General features: G+C 40.2%; 1 protein-coding gene and 1 long non-coding RNA gene across 2 annotated transcripts in view; both read left to right on the forward strand.

Moving 5' to 3' along the window:
* The window catches only part of LOC127534760 (uncharacterized), a 130,810-nt gene that overhangs the window by 58,347 nt on the left and 55,166 nt on the right, over nt 1-17,297 (forward strand). The gene's annotated exons all lie outside the window — the stretch shown is intronic.
* On the forward strand, nt 12,041-14,500 carry gas1a (growth arrest-specific 1a). The gene has a single exon (XM_022190164.2). The coding sequence runs from the start codon at nt 12,601-12,603 to the stop codon at nt 13,375-13,377; it is 777 nt and encodes a 258-aa protein (XP_022045856.1). The 5' UTR covers nt 12,041-12,600; the 3' UTR covers nt 13,378-14,500.

The raw sequence follows: 17,297 nt of genomic DNA on the forward strand, positions 1-17,297 counted from the left end.
GTTGCAAAGAAAATCTTGTCTAGGACATTCCTTGTGTGAACTTCAGCAGATCCTCCTGATGATGTCTACATGCCTCAATGCATTACGTTTCTGCTACATGACTGGCTGATTCGGTATTTACTTAATGAGCCATTATACAGGTCTAGTTAATGTACTAATGTAGCTAATAAGTAGTCAATGTAGTTGGCACTGTGTACACGTGGTAACCTGATAAAATGTACAGAGAAATGAGAAATTCTGCCTTTTATGTAGGGACCACATTGAAATGTAACTACAATCCACATGAAAACAGTGAAAATTTCAAAGTATGCATTTAAAAAACACATTTTGTAAAAGCTGACACTCCAAAAAGGCCTCTCTGTTTCTTCAGAGCAGGCAATGTATGGATCGGTCACATCCTTCTTATCCACAGTAATCCCCTCGGAGTCAAGAGTTCACAGAGGATTGAAGCATCTCTGATGCTATGTCAAACATATGCTTTTTATTTGGACACCAGGCAGCCGCTCTGCCTTATCAGCATAGCAGAACCAGCTGGGAATGGACTTCTTGCACGACTTCATGGGGACACTGGCAAGCAGTAGTTGGAATTCTCTGACTTCTAAAACACACTTACAGATTAGCTTTCACATAAATACACTTACTTATCTTCATCTGTTCAGTAGTTCCCAAGCTCACAATATGTGTTTTCCTTTATAGCCAAATTTCCACTCAGAATTCCAAAACAAAACAACCTCATAATGTTTTCATTTTTTTCCACTGAAGAAGCCAGGTTCGTATTTGAAGTTTCTTTGCCTTAGTTTGTACTTCCAAAAGGGCGCACAACGGGGGAAATAGTTACGGCCCATAAAGTACTACTTCTACAGAACTTAATATGTTAATGTTGCACAGCCACAGTTTACAAATGCTGGAAACTAGTCGACTGAAAGCAGCAACAGAAAATGAGGGTTGTAACTAAATTAGGTCAAGCCAAAGCAGCTTGAATTACGAATTTACTTCAAAAGATTCTCCAAAGCGTACAGCACATCACATCCTCTATTCTTAGACTCCTACATCAGATGACAAAAATCTTTCAAACAGGAACAACAAAGGGAAACTGATGTGTAGAAATTGACAAAATCTTGAACCAATTTTTGGAAAATGGAACTCCAGTTCCAGTGTGATACTGTTTTTTGTGAATATACAAAACCAATGAGATTTTAAATAAGGAAACCCCATTTCAAAAAGCAGACAAAAAAAATGAGAATCTGATGAAGAAACTTTAGTAACAACTCAAACTATAAAGGGCATTTGTCTTGTTTTTTACTCATATTGAGTTTAGTTCTAATTTTCAGATAAGCTGCTTTTCATTAGTTATCACGCACAACTTATGAGTTATTATTGTTTGGACCGGCCTCAGTCTTTTTGAAATACCACAGTAATCTTTCATTCAGAATTAGATTTGATAGGAGTCCAGTGCCAGCAGGGTTGTGGTGAGCTCATTTCCTCCATGTGCAGCGTGGGAGGAGGGGGAGGGAGTCGGAGGAGATGGGGGGAGTTGGGGTGCTTTGAGGGGCTTCAGAGGGGTAGTGGTCTTGCAGGAGTTAAGAATGACACGCAATTAATCAGCCCGAGCAGACGGCCAGTATCACTTCACTGTGCAGAGGCTGGAATAGAGGCCCGTCTGTACTGAACAGCTGCAGGAGGAAACTGGCCCTTTGCCTTTCTTAGACATGTGGATGGCGGGAGGAAGAGGGAGAAAGAGGGTGAGAGTGAAAGAGAGAGAGAGAGAGAGAGAGTGTGTTTGTATATATACATGTGTGAGGCTACTTACAGATGGGCTGGAGGAGGAGGAGACGAAGAGTGGAAAAAAAGGTTTTAACTGCCTGCCCACATCTGTTTATTTAGAAAAGAAACCATTGTGTCATTCAGTTATTCTAACAACCTACACCAGGGCCAATGTTAGTCCCACAATGACGGCTTTTTAAATACACAGTTTACACTCCTATGAAGTGGCCTCATAACTGCGTTGGAGCCTCAGGAACGTGCCAAATGGGGAACATGCTAGGGTTTCACATTCCCTCCCACACTACTTGACGTCTCTATAGCAGACTGCGATGCCAGAGGTTGGGCTTCAGGGTGGGGAGGAGGAAGAAATCGGGTGGGGGCCATTTGTCTTGGTCTTGTGTGCTTTTTCTGGGCCTAATCTCTTAAATTGGTCTGCAAGTTTGGAAGCCTGCCAGAAAAGCTGCAGGGGGTTCTGGGACATAATTTTGAAAGGCGAATGAGATGGTGAGATGGTGTTCTTGTTGTGTGTCCTGTTGTTTACATATCTTATCAGCTGGGCGCTCACACAATGGGAAGCATGAATCTTACAGAAGACTCACACTGTCCATTTTTCTAGTACTTTTTTTGGTTACACTTGCTGTTGAATTGTCTTGTGACACTTTAAAAATATTTTTATCCGTCTTTCTACTTGCTAGTATTTAATGTTTTGCACCAGAACACCACATCAGATTCCTTGTATGTGAACACCTACCTGGTAATAACTGATTCTTATTCTGAGAAATTTAGTAGAGTCTATTTTTGTTTCTGTATTGGCTTATCCAGTTTTCCAAATGGGTACATACAAAAACATTACAAGGCAATTCTATTGCTGAACAAGACTATTGATATTGGACAATTCTGCAAAACCTTCTCTTATAGGTTCAGTGACAAAGTCTCTTATTTCCAGTGCCAAATATAGCTAATAAACTATGGTCAGGGTATGATTAGGGTTAGGTATGTAGAACACTTGGTTAAAGTGACTGTAGGGGATATTTTTATGATAACAGTGTCAATGGAAAATAATGTAATAATGTGTAAGGGGTTGCTCACAACTTTACAGATGTTTCATAGTGAATGTCAGCTTATTCTTTCATTGTTGGGCCTGCAACGCTACAGTTCACATATTGTCAGTTTTTGTTTCTGTGACAAAGCTCCAAGGATCCTCTTCAAACTACTTTTTCAGCACCAAACAACTGACAGACATATAAACTCAATTTCCACCCAAAGTACCCAGAGCTTTCCATCCCAGGAACTTTTTTTTAAGAAACTACAAGCTTCCTTCAGACCACTGGTTGTCGCGTTCCCACTGGGATCTAAAGACCTACAATGATGATGCGAGCTAGTCTAATGATGTATGATACAGCAACAGCTGTTTTTCCATCTCTTTTATGCGTGTAACTACAACAAATTGTTCCAGTACAGTCTAATGTGTGGTGGTAAAGCAAATACTATGCAAGGATGGTGACATCATATAAAGCAACGGACACTACGACGTCATTAAGCATCGTTCAAGTCATACTTCATACTACTGTTGATCGTGAAAAACAAGCAGTAGATTTGATGAGCTATTGTGGAGACTGATTATGAGATGACATTCAAGAGCTTGCTGCTAATCAAGGGCGTCAGTTTGTTTTTAAAAGTGGGGGGGATGGAGACCACAGCACTTTGAGAAAATGTCGAAGAACGGTGGCAAAATGCCACAAGCTGGGCTTGAACTCACAACCACCGCACCAAAGGCGGAGGCGCAACCTGCTGAGCTATCGGTGCATGCAGGTGAAGGGGTCTGTGGGCCGCTATAGTACTAATTCTCCCGGGCCGAAATTTTGCCCCTGCACGCCTCTGGTCGGAGCTTCCACTTGGCATGGGCGCAAATTTAGCATCTGCGCGTTTTTTTTGACCTCACGAAGGTGTGCTGCATGTCTGTGCAACTCTCGGCCGAGTGCGGATGGTGCGTTCAAGAGCGTCGGAATTTTCTATACTACTGAAAATAACTGGGTTTACAACGGCTTACATGTGAAGAATTTGAATGTGTTGGAGACAAAATTACCCCTGACAAAAAGTGGGGGGACACATCCCCACCGTCCCCCCCCTAAACTGACGCCTATGCTGCTAATACTCAACAAATCAGAAAAGTTCAGCCTACCCAAAAAGTTCCTGAACTCTCAGAAAATACTACCTCTTGAGCTATGACTTTTTTGGGAGGCAGCACAACTTGCCTGTAACTTAATTTAGAAGCTGGTGTTCTGTAGTTGAAGTTCCTCCAGAGGTTCCTTTTCCCTGGGAAAATTTCCTGCAATGGAAACATGGCTACAGTGTCTGCTAAGTGCTAGATTTTCAGCAGAAGTTGGTAGAGACCAAAACTGGAGATAGAAGAAGAGAAGGAATACTGGACTTTACCCTAACAAGAATTGAACATTAATATTTTTCCATTACTGTTTAATGTTTAAATCAGCAACTTTTTTTCCCAACAACTTTGCGGTACCAGCTTAAGAAGTGTCAGTTTGTTTGTGTTATGCTTGCAGTTATGCAATTTCCATCATCACCCCAGAAACCAATCTGATATTTAACATTGCCTGCAGTGAGTCAGTCAGCCATATTATGTTTGTCTGGCAAGATAACCCTAAAGAAACTTTCCATTTTGGCTAGTTTGTATTAATAAAACAATACATTTTCCAGACGTAATGTGTGGATTGTCACAAGTCTCCATAACAAAGCTGAATCTTTTATCAACAGCAGATCAGGAATGTTTAGCACTTGCGGTTAAAGTGATTATGCGTACGTTTGCTTTGTTGTGTTTTTATATTGTTAAATTCTTTCTTGCTCCACTTCATGTTTGGGAGATTAAGGTCATATGTCTGTGTCAGAAGTTAGGGGTTTATTGGTTGGTCCATATGTGCTGGTGTTTGTCTGCAGTGATATGAAAGGCTTTCAGGCCTGTATAAACAGCCGCTCATGCAGGCTGATGGCTGAGCAGCATGTGTTGCAACAGCTGTTGGTCTGATATGTGGTGTGTGGAGGCTGTGTGGAGATTCATAGAGGTCTTTCAGGGTAAATACTGTGAAAGATACCTGGATGCAATTACAGATCTGAATGTAGCGCTCTACTTGGCAGAGTTAGTACATGTCATGCAAGATAATCATGGTTCTAATGAGTAAATCAGTCTGTTATAGAGGATCTAAAGATGGGCCTGACAATCCTTCTAAGACTGTTTTACAGGTTTTACTGGGTTTGAAATTTTAAACATTTAAATGTAGAGATAAAACACTGCTGGTGCGATCTGTGTGGTACCACAAACTCTTGACATACTGCCTCGTTTGTGGAGGTAATTTTGTGAAAGTCTCCACATGCATTAAATGCTGGAAGGAACTATGCCACTAACAGACATGAAGAAGGAAACTAGGGGCAGACCAATTTTCGGCCTGGCCGATATTTGACATTTTCTCCAATTATTGGTATCAGGATTTTTGCTGACTAATTATTGATCAATTAAATGGGCTACCTCAGGTCAGATGCAGCCACCTCTCTCTGTCTGTTGTCACAGAGACTGCAAAACTAAACAAGAAGCACAAGTGATTGTCACAAATCAGCAAATTAGCTACCCTCTCAGTAGCAAATGCTGTGCTAATGGCTAGCACCTAGGTTAGAGGGCAGCCACAGAAAACCCTGAAACAGAGTGCCGAAAACAATAATTAATAATGCTTTAGATATGAACTTTAGTGAGCAAAAAACATGAAAGATGAAGAAAATAGAGAACACCAAACATAACTGTAGGAGAAAAATTAATCTTGCTCCATCCTACAGAAACAGGGAAAAGCATTCTAATTAAATCACTCTTATTTCCATTTTACATATTCAGTTATAGTCACCCTTATTATTGGAGAAATCTGGTTATGAATGACACATTTTCTGCTATCACATATAGTTAAAACCTTACATTTAATGTTCCAAATATCAGCCACTGGCTTTCTTGATTACCAATAATTGACATCAGCCCTGGAAAAACAATATAGGCTGATCCCCACTTGAAACTTTGCTCGACTTCTTGCATTACTACAGGGATATCTCTTTTGTCATTCAGACATGGGTGACCTTTATGCTAATTTTTTTATACAGTTTTATTCGGGCATGTGGAAAGAGACACGTGCAATTTACTCATCAAACTTGCCTCATTTAGATATTTTGCAGCTTTTGTTTGTCTTGTACAGTAAAACCCTGGTTAGATTTATAAATTGGTACATCGGTGAAACAAAGGCTACTGAGTATGAAGGGTTACTTCGAGGGTTTGTTTCTTGAAACACAGTGGGCTGTGTTAAAGGGGTCAGGAGGATCTCTTCCTGTTTGACATGATGGATGACTTCAATCTTACTGATTAAAGGAAGTCACCCCCCAATACACTTCATTGAACATTTAGCAGGATTTTTTAAGAAGGAACCCACCTTATAGATACATTAAAGCACAACAGGTTTGACTCTCCAGTTTCTACACATTCTAACACAGGAAGGGAAATGAGAGAAAACTGTATCCTCTTTAGTGCTTCAGGGGATTTTCTCTTCACCACTGTCACGTCAGCAAAGCAATTTCCAGGGATTCACAGCTTTTGCAGCCAGTGTATTTTAGAAGGGGTAAAAATAGGTGGTTTATTTGTGGCTATTTGCGACCATCTTCTATGTAGTAACCATTTTAATCAGTTGTGCGTCACTCTGCAGTTCCAAACCGAACAAATCCCCGGAAGAGGATGGACGAAACAGAGGCTAATTAATAGGCAGACATGAGGAAGGAAATGAATCCTTAATCTTGTTTGGTTCTGTTCCAAAGAACTTATCACTTCCCATAATCGCTTCTCTCAAATCCCAAAGAGAAAGCAGTTTGAATGTATAGTCCCTGCCAACTCATTTCCTGTATTCTGATATTTCCTTTTTCAGACAGCACAGTGTCGGCCCAACTGCTGCTGACCTGCTCTGCTGGGATTCGTCTCGCTCGATTACGAAAGAAATCCTCACAGTACAACTTTCTGTGCACTTCAGCAACAGCACCCCTCTGACCAAAAATGAGTTAATATTTGGCAGCCAGACATCTCATAATGTATAAAATACGGCATAAAATATATATATTCAATGTCATGGCCATATAGTACTTTATTGTGGAGAAACTATTGGTGCAAGTAAAAGCAATAATCTACTGATCTCACGCTCCAGAAAGTGTTATGGACAGGTGTGCTGGATCATAAACTCTGGCTGTGAAAAAATACACTTTTAGCCATTTGTGCCCATACGTTAACAGAAATATTTTTAAGAGCTTCTCAAAAGGAGTTCCATGTACAAATGAAGCTTTAAAATATGAAAATAAAGGTAGAGACACACCACTTTAATCTGCATATTACCTTCTAGCAAAGCTCGGGTGCTGTTTAAAGTATGTTTTCATTTCAGTCAGCGTCACTTGATAGTTTTTCTTTTTTTTTCTCCACACAGCATCACTTGAGTTTGCAGCTCTGTGTTCTGTACACCAGCAGGGGATGGTTTTGATATCATTTTGTTTGTCTCCTAATTGGACTGCTGCGGCAGGAATTTGGGTTTAATTGTTGCCTCAAAGTAGCGACGCTCAGCTCTCACTGTAGCACATCTGGTTTATGCATACAGCTGTTGGCAAAGACAAAAGTGTTGGATATTTCAATCAGTTTTTCTTACTCCTCCAGTGCTGAGGATGAAAGATTTTTATGAGGATTTTAAAGAGGACTTTTCTCCTGCAAGTCTCGACTTTATCCATTTTCCAAATCGTTATGGACTCTGAAAGGGAAAATTGCTGCTTTATTTACACTAATGTGGTAAAAAAGTGATACTTCGCTTGAACGGTGTTGCCTGTGTTTCATATTACAGTTGTTCCAAAAGCACTTGAAACAATGAGGATGGTGGTGTTTGGAAATCTTTTGTCGGAACACACAGTGTTTCCATTCTTTGTGCTGCAGGGAAAAGCAGGAGAGGGACTCCTGAGGTATTGAGTTCCCTGTATCCATCATTTTCGACGAGTTGGGACCTTGGAGTAGCGCCAGCAGCGTCTGCGCTAGCCAGCCGTAACTGACATTGAGTGCATTGTTTGCAGTGGGAAGCTCACGGCTGTGGCCTAAAGGTACATTCCTGAGATCAGAATGCTGTTTGAAACACAAACAGCCTTTGTGCCCTCACTGCTCTCTTTCCCTGACTCCCTCATCCACATCAAGCCTCAAGAACTAAGCTACCTCCTCTCGCTCATGTGTCAACATGTGGGCTATCATTTTACTCACACCCACCCACATGCACACACACACACAAACACACACACGCACTCACACTCGTGTCATTTTGATGATGAGGTCCAGGCAGATATCTTGGCTATCTAAGCTCAAGGAAAAAGCTTTGACGTTCCACATTTTTTTCCAATACAAACAGTTTGTTTATATGATTTTGACCTTGCTAAATGAAGATATAGCTGCAAAATTAAACCTTAAGGCTACTTAAAAAAAATAGCTGCAGCATTTTAATTTTGACTTTCCTCTGCAACATTCTGATCTGTGATTCTAGCATTTTACGCCTAGATAGATTAATGTTACCATTTTTAATACAAATGTCTACAAACACCAAACCTAACCGGTCTTTGTGAATAAAGACATTTACACTACTGCTCAAAAGTTTGATCTCACTTAGGTAATGTCCTTATTTTTGAAAGAAAAGCTTTTTTTTTTCAGTGAAGATAACATTAAATTAATCAGAAATGCAGTCTAGACATTGTTAACGTGGTAAATGACTATTCTAGCTGGAAACGGCTGATTTTTAATGGAATATCTCCATAGAGGTACAGAGGAACATTTCCAGCAACCATCACTCCTGTTTTTTAATGCTACATTGTGTTGGCTAATGGTGTTGAAAGGCTCATTGATGATTAGAAAACACGTGTGCAGTTATGTTAGTATGTGAATAAAATTGTGAATTTTCATGGAAAACATGACATTGTCTGGGTGACCCCAAACTTTTGAATGGTGATGTATATTAGAAATATTTAGCAGATTTGTTTTATTGCAAAGTGACAAAATATTAATCTGGATAATTTTGATAACCTTCTCATCGTCCCTATATTCCATTTCTAAAATTTTCAGATTTGCTGCTTTTCTTTGACTTCTGGAAAAGTAATATGAATATTTTGGGCGTTTTATCTGTTGGTCAAGCAAAACAAAATATTGAAATGTGTCTAAAATCTCCATTTAAGTGTGCTTTTGTCATTGTTGTGGTTGAAGTATGTCAATACCAGTAAGTATGCAAAAACTCTTTCCCAAAGCCAGATACCTGAAAACTCTGAAACCCTCTGGATCTGCTGAATGTTTTTAGATCCCAATCTGCTTTATTCTGTGTTGTCAGTTGTGAAAAGAAGGACTTCTGACCATTTCAAACCTTCCAGAATACAGAAATGTAGATTTGCAGTCCACATAAAATCCATTTCCCCTTGTTTTCCCTTGTAGCTGTGAAATTATTTTACAGTGAAAATGAAAACCGCTGAAAACACAAGTGGAAACTGACATATAAATCACAACCAGCAGAGGAGCGTTTTGCTGTTTTAAGTAAATATTCATACTGTCAAATTGTGACAAAAGTGACATATTTTAACAGCATAATGTCAAAGATAGTACAGTGGAGTTTGATTGAGGAAACTCGATAGAACATCAACAAGAATCTTCAGATTTTACTCCTCATCGCTCAGATTTAAGCAGCCACATGCATGTCCCCCTTTTACTTTCAGAATCATTTAGCAATTAAGCAATGAGAAATCCACTGCAGAGGAAACAGAGGTTTCCAGTTGTGCCACAAATATTCACCACTGACCTGACTTCAAGGCTGAGTCACGATATGCTTTATGATTTTCCTGCAAGAAGAAAAACTTCCTGGGAAAACTGCAGCTTTTAACTGTCTGTATTTAATACCCGCTGCCCAAAACTGCCTCTTGATACCTGTTTCATGTCATAAAGCTCTTTAAAAGTGATAATAGGCTTAAAAAAAATACTAACCTACACAGGAAAAGCACAAAAATGACTGATTTATTGAATGACCTAAATAATTTTTCAAATCCCAGATTGATGAGCTGCTGTAACTGAGGTTCACATCCATCGGCTCTCCAGGTTTAGCTGATGTTGCCGTGATTAGTGCAAAGCGCCGCAAATAACAGGGCCAGTGCACATTCACCAGCTTAACATTTGACAGCTTGTGATCTAGTGCGATAACAAGAGGGAGGTTAGCTATAATGAGTGATTATACTGAGTGATGTTCAATGAGTGCCCTATTATACCTCAATTAATTTGCACTCAACTGCTCTGCTGAGGAAGAGTTAATAGGATGTGGATGATTAAATCAGTGAGGATGCTGCACAGATCATTAGCACTGCAGGCATGGAGTTGTGTTCAATTTATTATTGCACAGCAGTGCAGTGACAATGCTGTTATCTACAGGATATTACAGGATGAAAAAAATCATCTTTCTGCCCACATACTGATTGCAGTCCTCTGTCTGCTCTCACTTAGTGTCACTTCTTCACTTTTGAATAAATTAGAAACAACATAAATATATTTTTATGGCTTGTACTTTTAAAAAGAGACATTCTAGCTTTGTGTATACACAGCAAAGTGCATGTCCTGTCATTTGCACTCTGTAAATTAAAAGAACTGTCACAGAAAAGTAATGTCAGAAGCCATTCTGTATATTTTTTTAAATTCTAAATGTAATGCAAATGGAGATGATGGGATTGCAGATTAATTATTTTGAAGTTAATGTGAAAAAGGTCAGTTAATATGGACAAATATCAACAATTCTTATAATAAGAATGATAAATATATGAGTAAAATCAATAAACTAGATTTATTCTTGAACACATTTCTCCCCAAATGGAAAAGCAGCACTTAATTTAATGGATTCCTCTTCAAATTAAAGTATTTAGACACCTAAAACATCAGCTGGGCTCCAGTGTATTTTATTGTTCCATATATTATAATGGAATAAAACTCCTAGTAAGACTGTAAATCAAAAAATATGAACCTAAGATGATGATTATAGTTGACCTATAGACAAATATCAACAATATATTATATGGAAACCTTGCATTTACTTTTAAAATCATAAACTGACTCAATATCAACTTACTAAAAAAGTAAATCAGTGTGTGAATCTTATCTTACACACACTTGTTTTTAAGTTCTATACATTTCATTCAACACTGCAAAACAGGTAATGCTGAAAGCAACTTATTTTGGTCCATTTAAACTGATTTCTAGCACCATATGTTGGCTATTAAATGAATTTATTCAGTCAGTATTATACTGTATACAAATAAAATCTAATGTGGGAGTTTGTGTGCAAGCTGATTAGGGCATATTTGACTGTATGCAAGAATACTATAAATAAAAAGCTTGTTATGGACACATCAATAATATTTTCATGAAAACTTTTTTACCTTCAACCTCATTAACATTTAAACTAACTTACTGATAGAATTATGTAGATCTGATGAGTTTGTGCATCTTTATTTTACACACACTTGTGTGCAACTTTGCATAATGGGTGAAGGTGAAAGCAACATATTCTGGCTCAATAGACAGAGTTATAGCGGTACATGTTGACTATCAAGGAGATTTATTCAGTCAGTATTATACTGTATGTAAACAAGATCTAATTCAGTAGTTTATTGAGAATATACTAAGTTGTGTGCAAGTTGGTGAGGCCATTTTTGGCTGTATTTAGAAATAATGCAAATCTCATCAGTGTATGAATTTTTATTTTACACACATTTATCTCTAGTACTATAAATCCCGTCCAACTGTCCATAACAGGTACATTTATATTTATAGTGCTATACAGTGGCTTATATGTTGGCCATAAAGAAGATATATTCAGTCAGTGTTATACTGTGTGAATCAATTATTCACTAATTAATTATTGTAGATCATATTAGAGGTCGTGTGCAAGCTGGTTCTGGCATTTTGGCTATATTTACTGTAAATCAAAAGCTGGTGATTACATTATAGACAAATATTCATGTTTTTTCATAGAAACCTTGTATTTACCTTCAAGTGCTGCTAACACATAAATCTCTCCAACGCTTTCATCCCTCCTCACCTTGTATTTCTCAAGACCATCTTCCTCCCAGCCCAAACTCCCGCCCATCTCTACGTAGAAACCCCTCAACAAGTGTCCAACCAATGAGAGGCACCTCTCTAATGTATGGAGAGGGGGGCTGAGGAGCAGAAAGAGTAATGCTCAAAGGGGAGAGAGTAGAGGACCACTTTGCGACCCACAAGGGTTGTTGTTTTCCTCATGCGCTATTTGTTTGCCCTCCTGTGCGCACAAGGACTGCTTAATGACCCAGCGCGGTCCTCACAGGGACTCGTCCGGCTTCGCTCTTTGACGGAGAGAGAAAACGCACCGGGGACCCGCTGAAAGTGGAGGTTTTATGAACTCTGCGATGGAATGAAACTCTCTTGCACTTGCGGAGAACTTAACTTTTGGTGCGTCTTTTGAGTTTCTATTTTAGTTCCCACTCACAATCATGTACGGATAACGGGAAGTTCACCCAAGAATCCGGCTCAAATGGATCAGCACTGACGGGTTTATGGAGTCGGGATTACACAGCGCAGTGCCAGCCTGTTGAACGCCCACACACGGGCCTATCACACACCATCTGCCTCGGAATAAATTACTCTTCGGCGAAGACACTCTCCATGGAAGTGCTGCACAACTTTCACATATGACACTGCTCTGAGTCTCTCCGCGTCCCTCAGCCATAACAATGGCAAACTCTGGCGCATTTCTACGGCGCGTCTGCAGATCCGTTTGGCCTCTCGGCTGTGTGCTTTTGCTTTCTGGCTGCTTCTCCCTGGCGTCGCCGTCCCACGGTCGGCGGCTGATCTGCTGGCAAGCCATCATGAACTGCCAAGCCGAGCCGGAGTGCAATTACGCGTACGATCACTACCACCGTGCCTGCGGCCCGGTGCTGAACGGGGAGAGGAAGAAGTGTCCGAGCCACTGCATCTCGTCGCTCGTCCAGCTCAACCTGACGAAGAACGGCCCGGCGCTGGAGGACTGCAGCTGCGGCCACGACTCGATTTGCGCAAACACCAAGCGGGCCATCGAGCCCTGCCTGCCCAGGACTACCAGCACCGGCTGCACGGAAGCCCGGTACCAGTGCGAGAGAGACCTGCAGTGCAGCTCCGCCATGGACGACTATTTGAACCACTGCGGGAAACTTTTCAGCGGGGCGGTGTGCACGAACGCATGCCGGAATGTGATCGCGAATATGCGTAAAATACCTAAGGGTCAGCAGCTGGACACTTGCCTGTGCGACGGCACGGAGAGAGCCATCTGCGAGTTCGTCAAGAACAGCATGAAGGCGCTGTGCTTCGACTCCTCGGACGGGTATGAGGCCAGCGGCTCTGACGAAGAGCTCGACGACGACCTGCAGGAACCGGACGGTCCAGAGTTACTGGAGAGCGGAGCCGCTCTCCAAAATGCGCACCGTGTTTTGACCCTGCTGGCATCCATTTTGGCTCTCTTACCCCTTTTTTAATCCCCGTGCTTCATAAACTGCCCTGACTATTGTCCGGATGAAAGGCAACCAAAACTTTTGTCACTCATTGACCTGCTCCTATTGTGAACGGTTCGAGCCTCAAAGACTTAAAAAGGGAAAAAGGGCGTTTGGCGCACGCAGGCCTTTGAAGGATATCAAATGGGGATACTTCTATGCAAATGAAACTGTCTTATCAAACCACTCCAGCGGCTCTGCAGATGCTTTGCTTAGGTGATAAGCTAGATAAGGATTTGTCTCCTTTCTCTGCCACAGGCTCTGATAGCAGAGGTGTCCTGACAGAGACTCAACTTTGGCTTGTTCTGTTAACAATGCAGCGTTTAATCTGTATAATCAGTATATGCTGTGCACTGCCAGTCTTTGTTTTTCTAAAAGTATGAACTATTTTTGTATGACAGGCCTGTTGCCACTTGGCACCAGGCTATCTGATTTACAAGTATTTAATGTTGGAATCCATGAACTTGTAAATAGATTTAGGAGTTAAAGTGAACTAGTAATTTATTACATGCCACCCTAGTTACATCCAAATCGTCTCCTTGTGAATAAAAACTGAGAATTCCAGCTTTAAAGGGAAGTTATTTTGTCTGAAGATAGTGTACATTCACTGTATATATGTGTATAGCCTATATAGATTTTTTTTTTCAGAGAATTCTCTATGTTTTAGGCTATGAGATGATTTATTCACTGTGTATAGCCTTGAGAAAGAAAATGTCTAAATCCACTGTATGATTGCCTTAATGATATACTTTTTATAAAAGGCATAAAGAAAAACTTGAAGATATCATTCTCGACTGTGAGTTATTTGTCGATTTTGCCACATTGCTTCCTTGACAGTGTTGTGCCTTAATACAAAGTTTTTGAATGAGTCTTTATAACACGTCTTGTTGTTCAGACGGTTTGGGCCTGTCGTTATTCTGATTTAGGCGAACAATTAAGTCGGTTTAGTTATCACAAGCCAATAAACTGAGCAAAAAAATGTGTTATAAAGACAGAAGAGCATCAGTCTGTGCTCCTTTAAAAAAAAAGTATTCCTTTGAAGTTGCGTCAGTTTGGAGTAACTTGCTTTATGCCTGCCATTCCATTAATAAACGTAATGTCAATCTGAGTCAAGTGTGTGAATCTTTCTTGTACACACACTTATTTGCAGTTTCAGAACTTCTGCTCAGGTATGCATATCTTGTGAAAACAGTGTAGTTATTGTGCTGACTGTTCAGCGGGTTCATTCAGTCACTATAATGAACATTAAGGAGGTTGATTGACGCTGATTGAGGCATTTTCATTCCGTTTTTCTTCATATGTTTCTGCCATGAAGTCACATCCGTCGTCTCGTTCAGCTCCATCTTTGCTCCAAAGCTGTGTGTAAACTTGTACACTCCTGTTTCTGTACCTGTGATATCTACATGCTCATTTGAATGCAGGCCTGCAGCTGAGTGGTCGCCTAATGACCTGCCATGTCTTGATTTAGCCGCCTGTTGTCAAAAGCAACTGTCACGATAAATCAACAAAACACCCGCTCAGTCCTCCACCCAGCAACACTCCACTGCTCTCAGGTATCAGAATTTACAGTTACTGGCTGTTAAACGTGTCAGGAGCAAATCTTTTACATATCTACATTGCTATTTTTTTCATTTTGGAATTTATAATAACTGTTAAATTAATCAGGCTTTTTCAAAAACAACATTTTTAAAATTTCTTTATTCCAGCATCAGACTGATCTAAATAAACATTTTACAGGATCTAAAATATTGCTTAATGCTTACTTACATGGTTTATATTTTGTGTATTTATCTGTAGACATGTCATTCATTGTGGGAGTAATGACATTTTTAAATCCTAAAACTAATCTAAACATTTAAATCTTGATTATTCCATCAGTTGACAGCAGTTCCACATAGTTTGGTGCAAAAATGAATGTGTAAATGGATTTATTTCCATATTAATGCATGCAGGTGTGTGCTGTAGTTAAGTGTGCACTGAGATTTTTTTTTATCTATGTTTGCAGAATTCCTATGTGCAACAGATATTTCAGATCTTGCTACCACTCTCCCTCTTTGCCTGGCTTCGGGGGCTTTAAATCAATGATTTGCTGCAAAATGTTTTATTAGAGGGGGGACAAGGGCTCTCCAGCTGAATGGATGGAGGAGAAGTCGAGTGGCATCTTTGTCATGGAAATGTTAAGCACATAATAGTTGGGTAGCACAATGGGGAGGCACTTCATTCTTTCAGGCTGGCTTGACACCTCTGGAGAGCCGAGCGGCGGGGAAGCATGTGGGAACGATCTGCTGCCGCTTGGGGCTCAACCCTCCACTGTAAGAAAAGAAGAAAACACATGACAGGCCTGGCGAGGGATGTTTTATCTTGACATCCCATGTGTTTTTGTTGCTTTTTTTCCCCCTCCACATTTGTTTGTTTTAGCGCTTTATGTATTTTTTGTAAGTTCACAAAAAAGATAGCATTATTCCAAAAAGTCACTTCACAACGTTTGTGTTCCTGACTTTTTACATTACAGTAAAACTAAAAATCTCAGTTGTGCATTTATTCAATCCAAAAAAAAGTTCCTCAAATCCTGCAGCTCCTAAATGAAATACCTTGTCAGTTTCTTGGAGTGTCGGTAATGCGATCCACCGTGCATAAAGCTTTCCAGGCAGGAGAATAGCTCTGCAGCCCGGCCTGTCCTCCTCCTCCTCCTCCTCCTCCTTGTCTTTCTTTTGCTTCTCGCATTTGTTCAGGCAGTTTCAGCACTTAGAAAAAAACGCAGCATGCGTTGATTAGGCTCTAATAATGCGCAGTGTGTGAATGGATGAATGAAGTGCAAAAAAAACGAGAAAAAATCTCTCAAAAGTGGCCTGCTTGTAATAAAATGGAAGGCTTGAATACACTTCATAGCTCTGTGCTCACAAGGCAAATTTTAGACATTTTGAGGTATTTCTTTTTTTTTAAGTATTATTTTACTTTAAATAAATGAAGCGAGCACAAAAATGCAGAGTTATCACAGCTGATTTTGGTGACATGTGGATGTTAAATGCCCCCCTCTCTTCTGCACAGAGGAGTGTATGTGTTTGGAGGGGTGGTGGCGGCGGTGGTTTTGGGTTTAATTTACAAACTGTGGCTGTTTGTGTTCCAGCTCTTTGAGCGTGTGTAAGGTATCTCTGCCATCAACTGTGCTTCAGTGAGCTCAGTTCACTTCCAAGCTGTGTTTCTTTGGCCTCCTGAACAAAACGGCCCACACTTCACCCCATGCAGATCACTTCACCCCTTCACCCCATGCTTATCACAGCACAATGTTTACAAAGGTGCAGCTCTCTCAAGCGCTGATGCTGGAGGTTTGATGCTTGGATTGGGTTGCTTGTAATGAGATCTAAAATAAATCTTACTGCATTTCTACAGCAGAATTACTTGCATATATTTTCCCTCCTTCCCAATAAGGTAGCTGAATCAGTTAAGTTGTCTGATTTAAATATGTTTAAATATGTTGTTTCTTATACTCTGAGGAATACGTGGAATATTTGACCTTAGCCCTGCTTTTCCTTGCAGTGTTTTCAGTTAAGTCCTGGCATCAGTTGGATTGGTGTTTTTTTTCATGGGCAGGTAAATGGAAGACCTCTATGGAGCCTTTTCAGCTGCAACTTAAAAAAAAAGTCAATCAAAAACAAGATGCTTCAGTGCTCCAGTGTATTCTCGACGGACTCAAGGTTCGAACACATACCGGTAAGTTGTTTTTGTTGGTCTTTAAAAATATGGTTTCAAATTCAGCATACTTTCAGTACTTTAGTTGTGAAAATACCTAATGTGCATAATGGGATTTTCACGCTGATAAAATGAGCCATATTCCTAATATTCAGCCTTTTCAGACCTTGCTGCGAGCTCCTTCCTCCCCCTGGTTTGCGCCGACCATATTTCTC

The sequence above is a fragment of the Acanthochromis polyacanthus genome, chromosome 7 (assembly GCF_021347895.1).
Source record: "Acanthochromis polyacanthus isolate Apoly-LR-REF ecotype Palm Island chromosome 7, KAUST_Apoly_ChrSc, whole genome shotgun sequence".
NCBI classification, from domain to species: domain Eukaryota; kingdom Metazoa; phylum Chordata; class Actinopteri; family Pomacentridae; genus Acanthochromis; species Acanthochromis polyacanthus.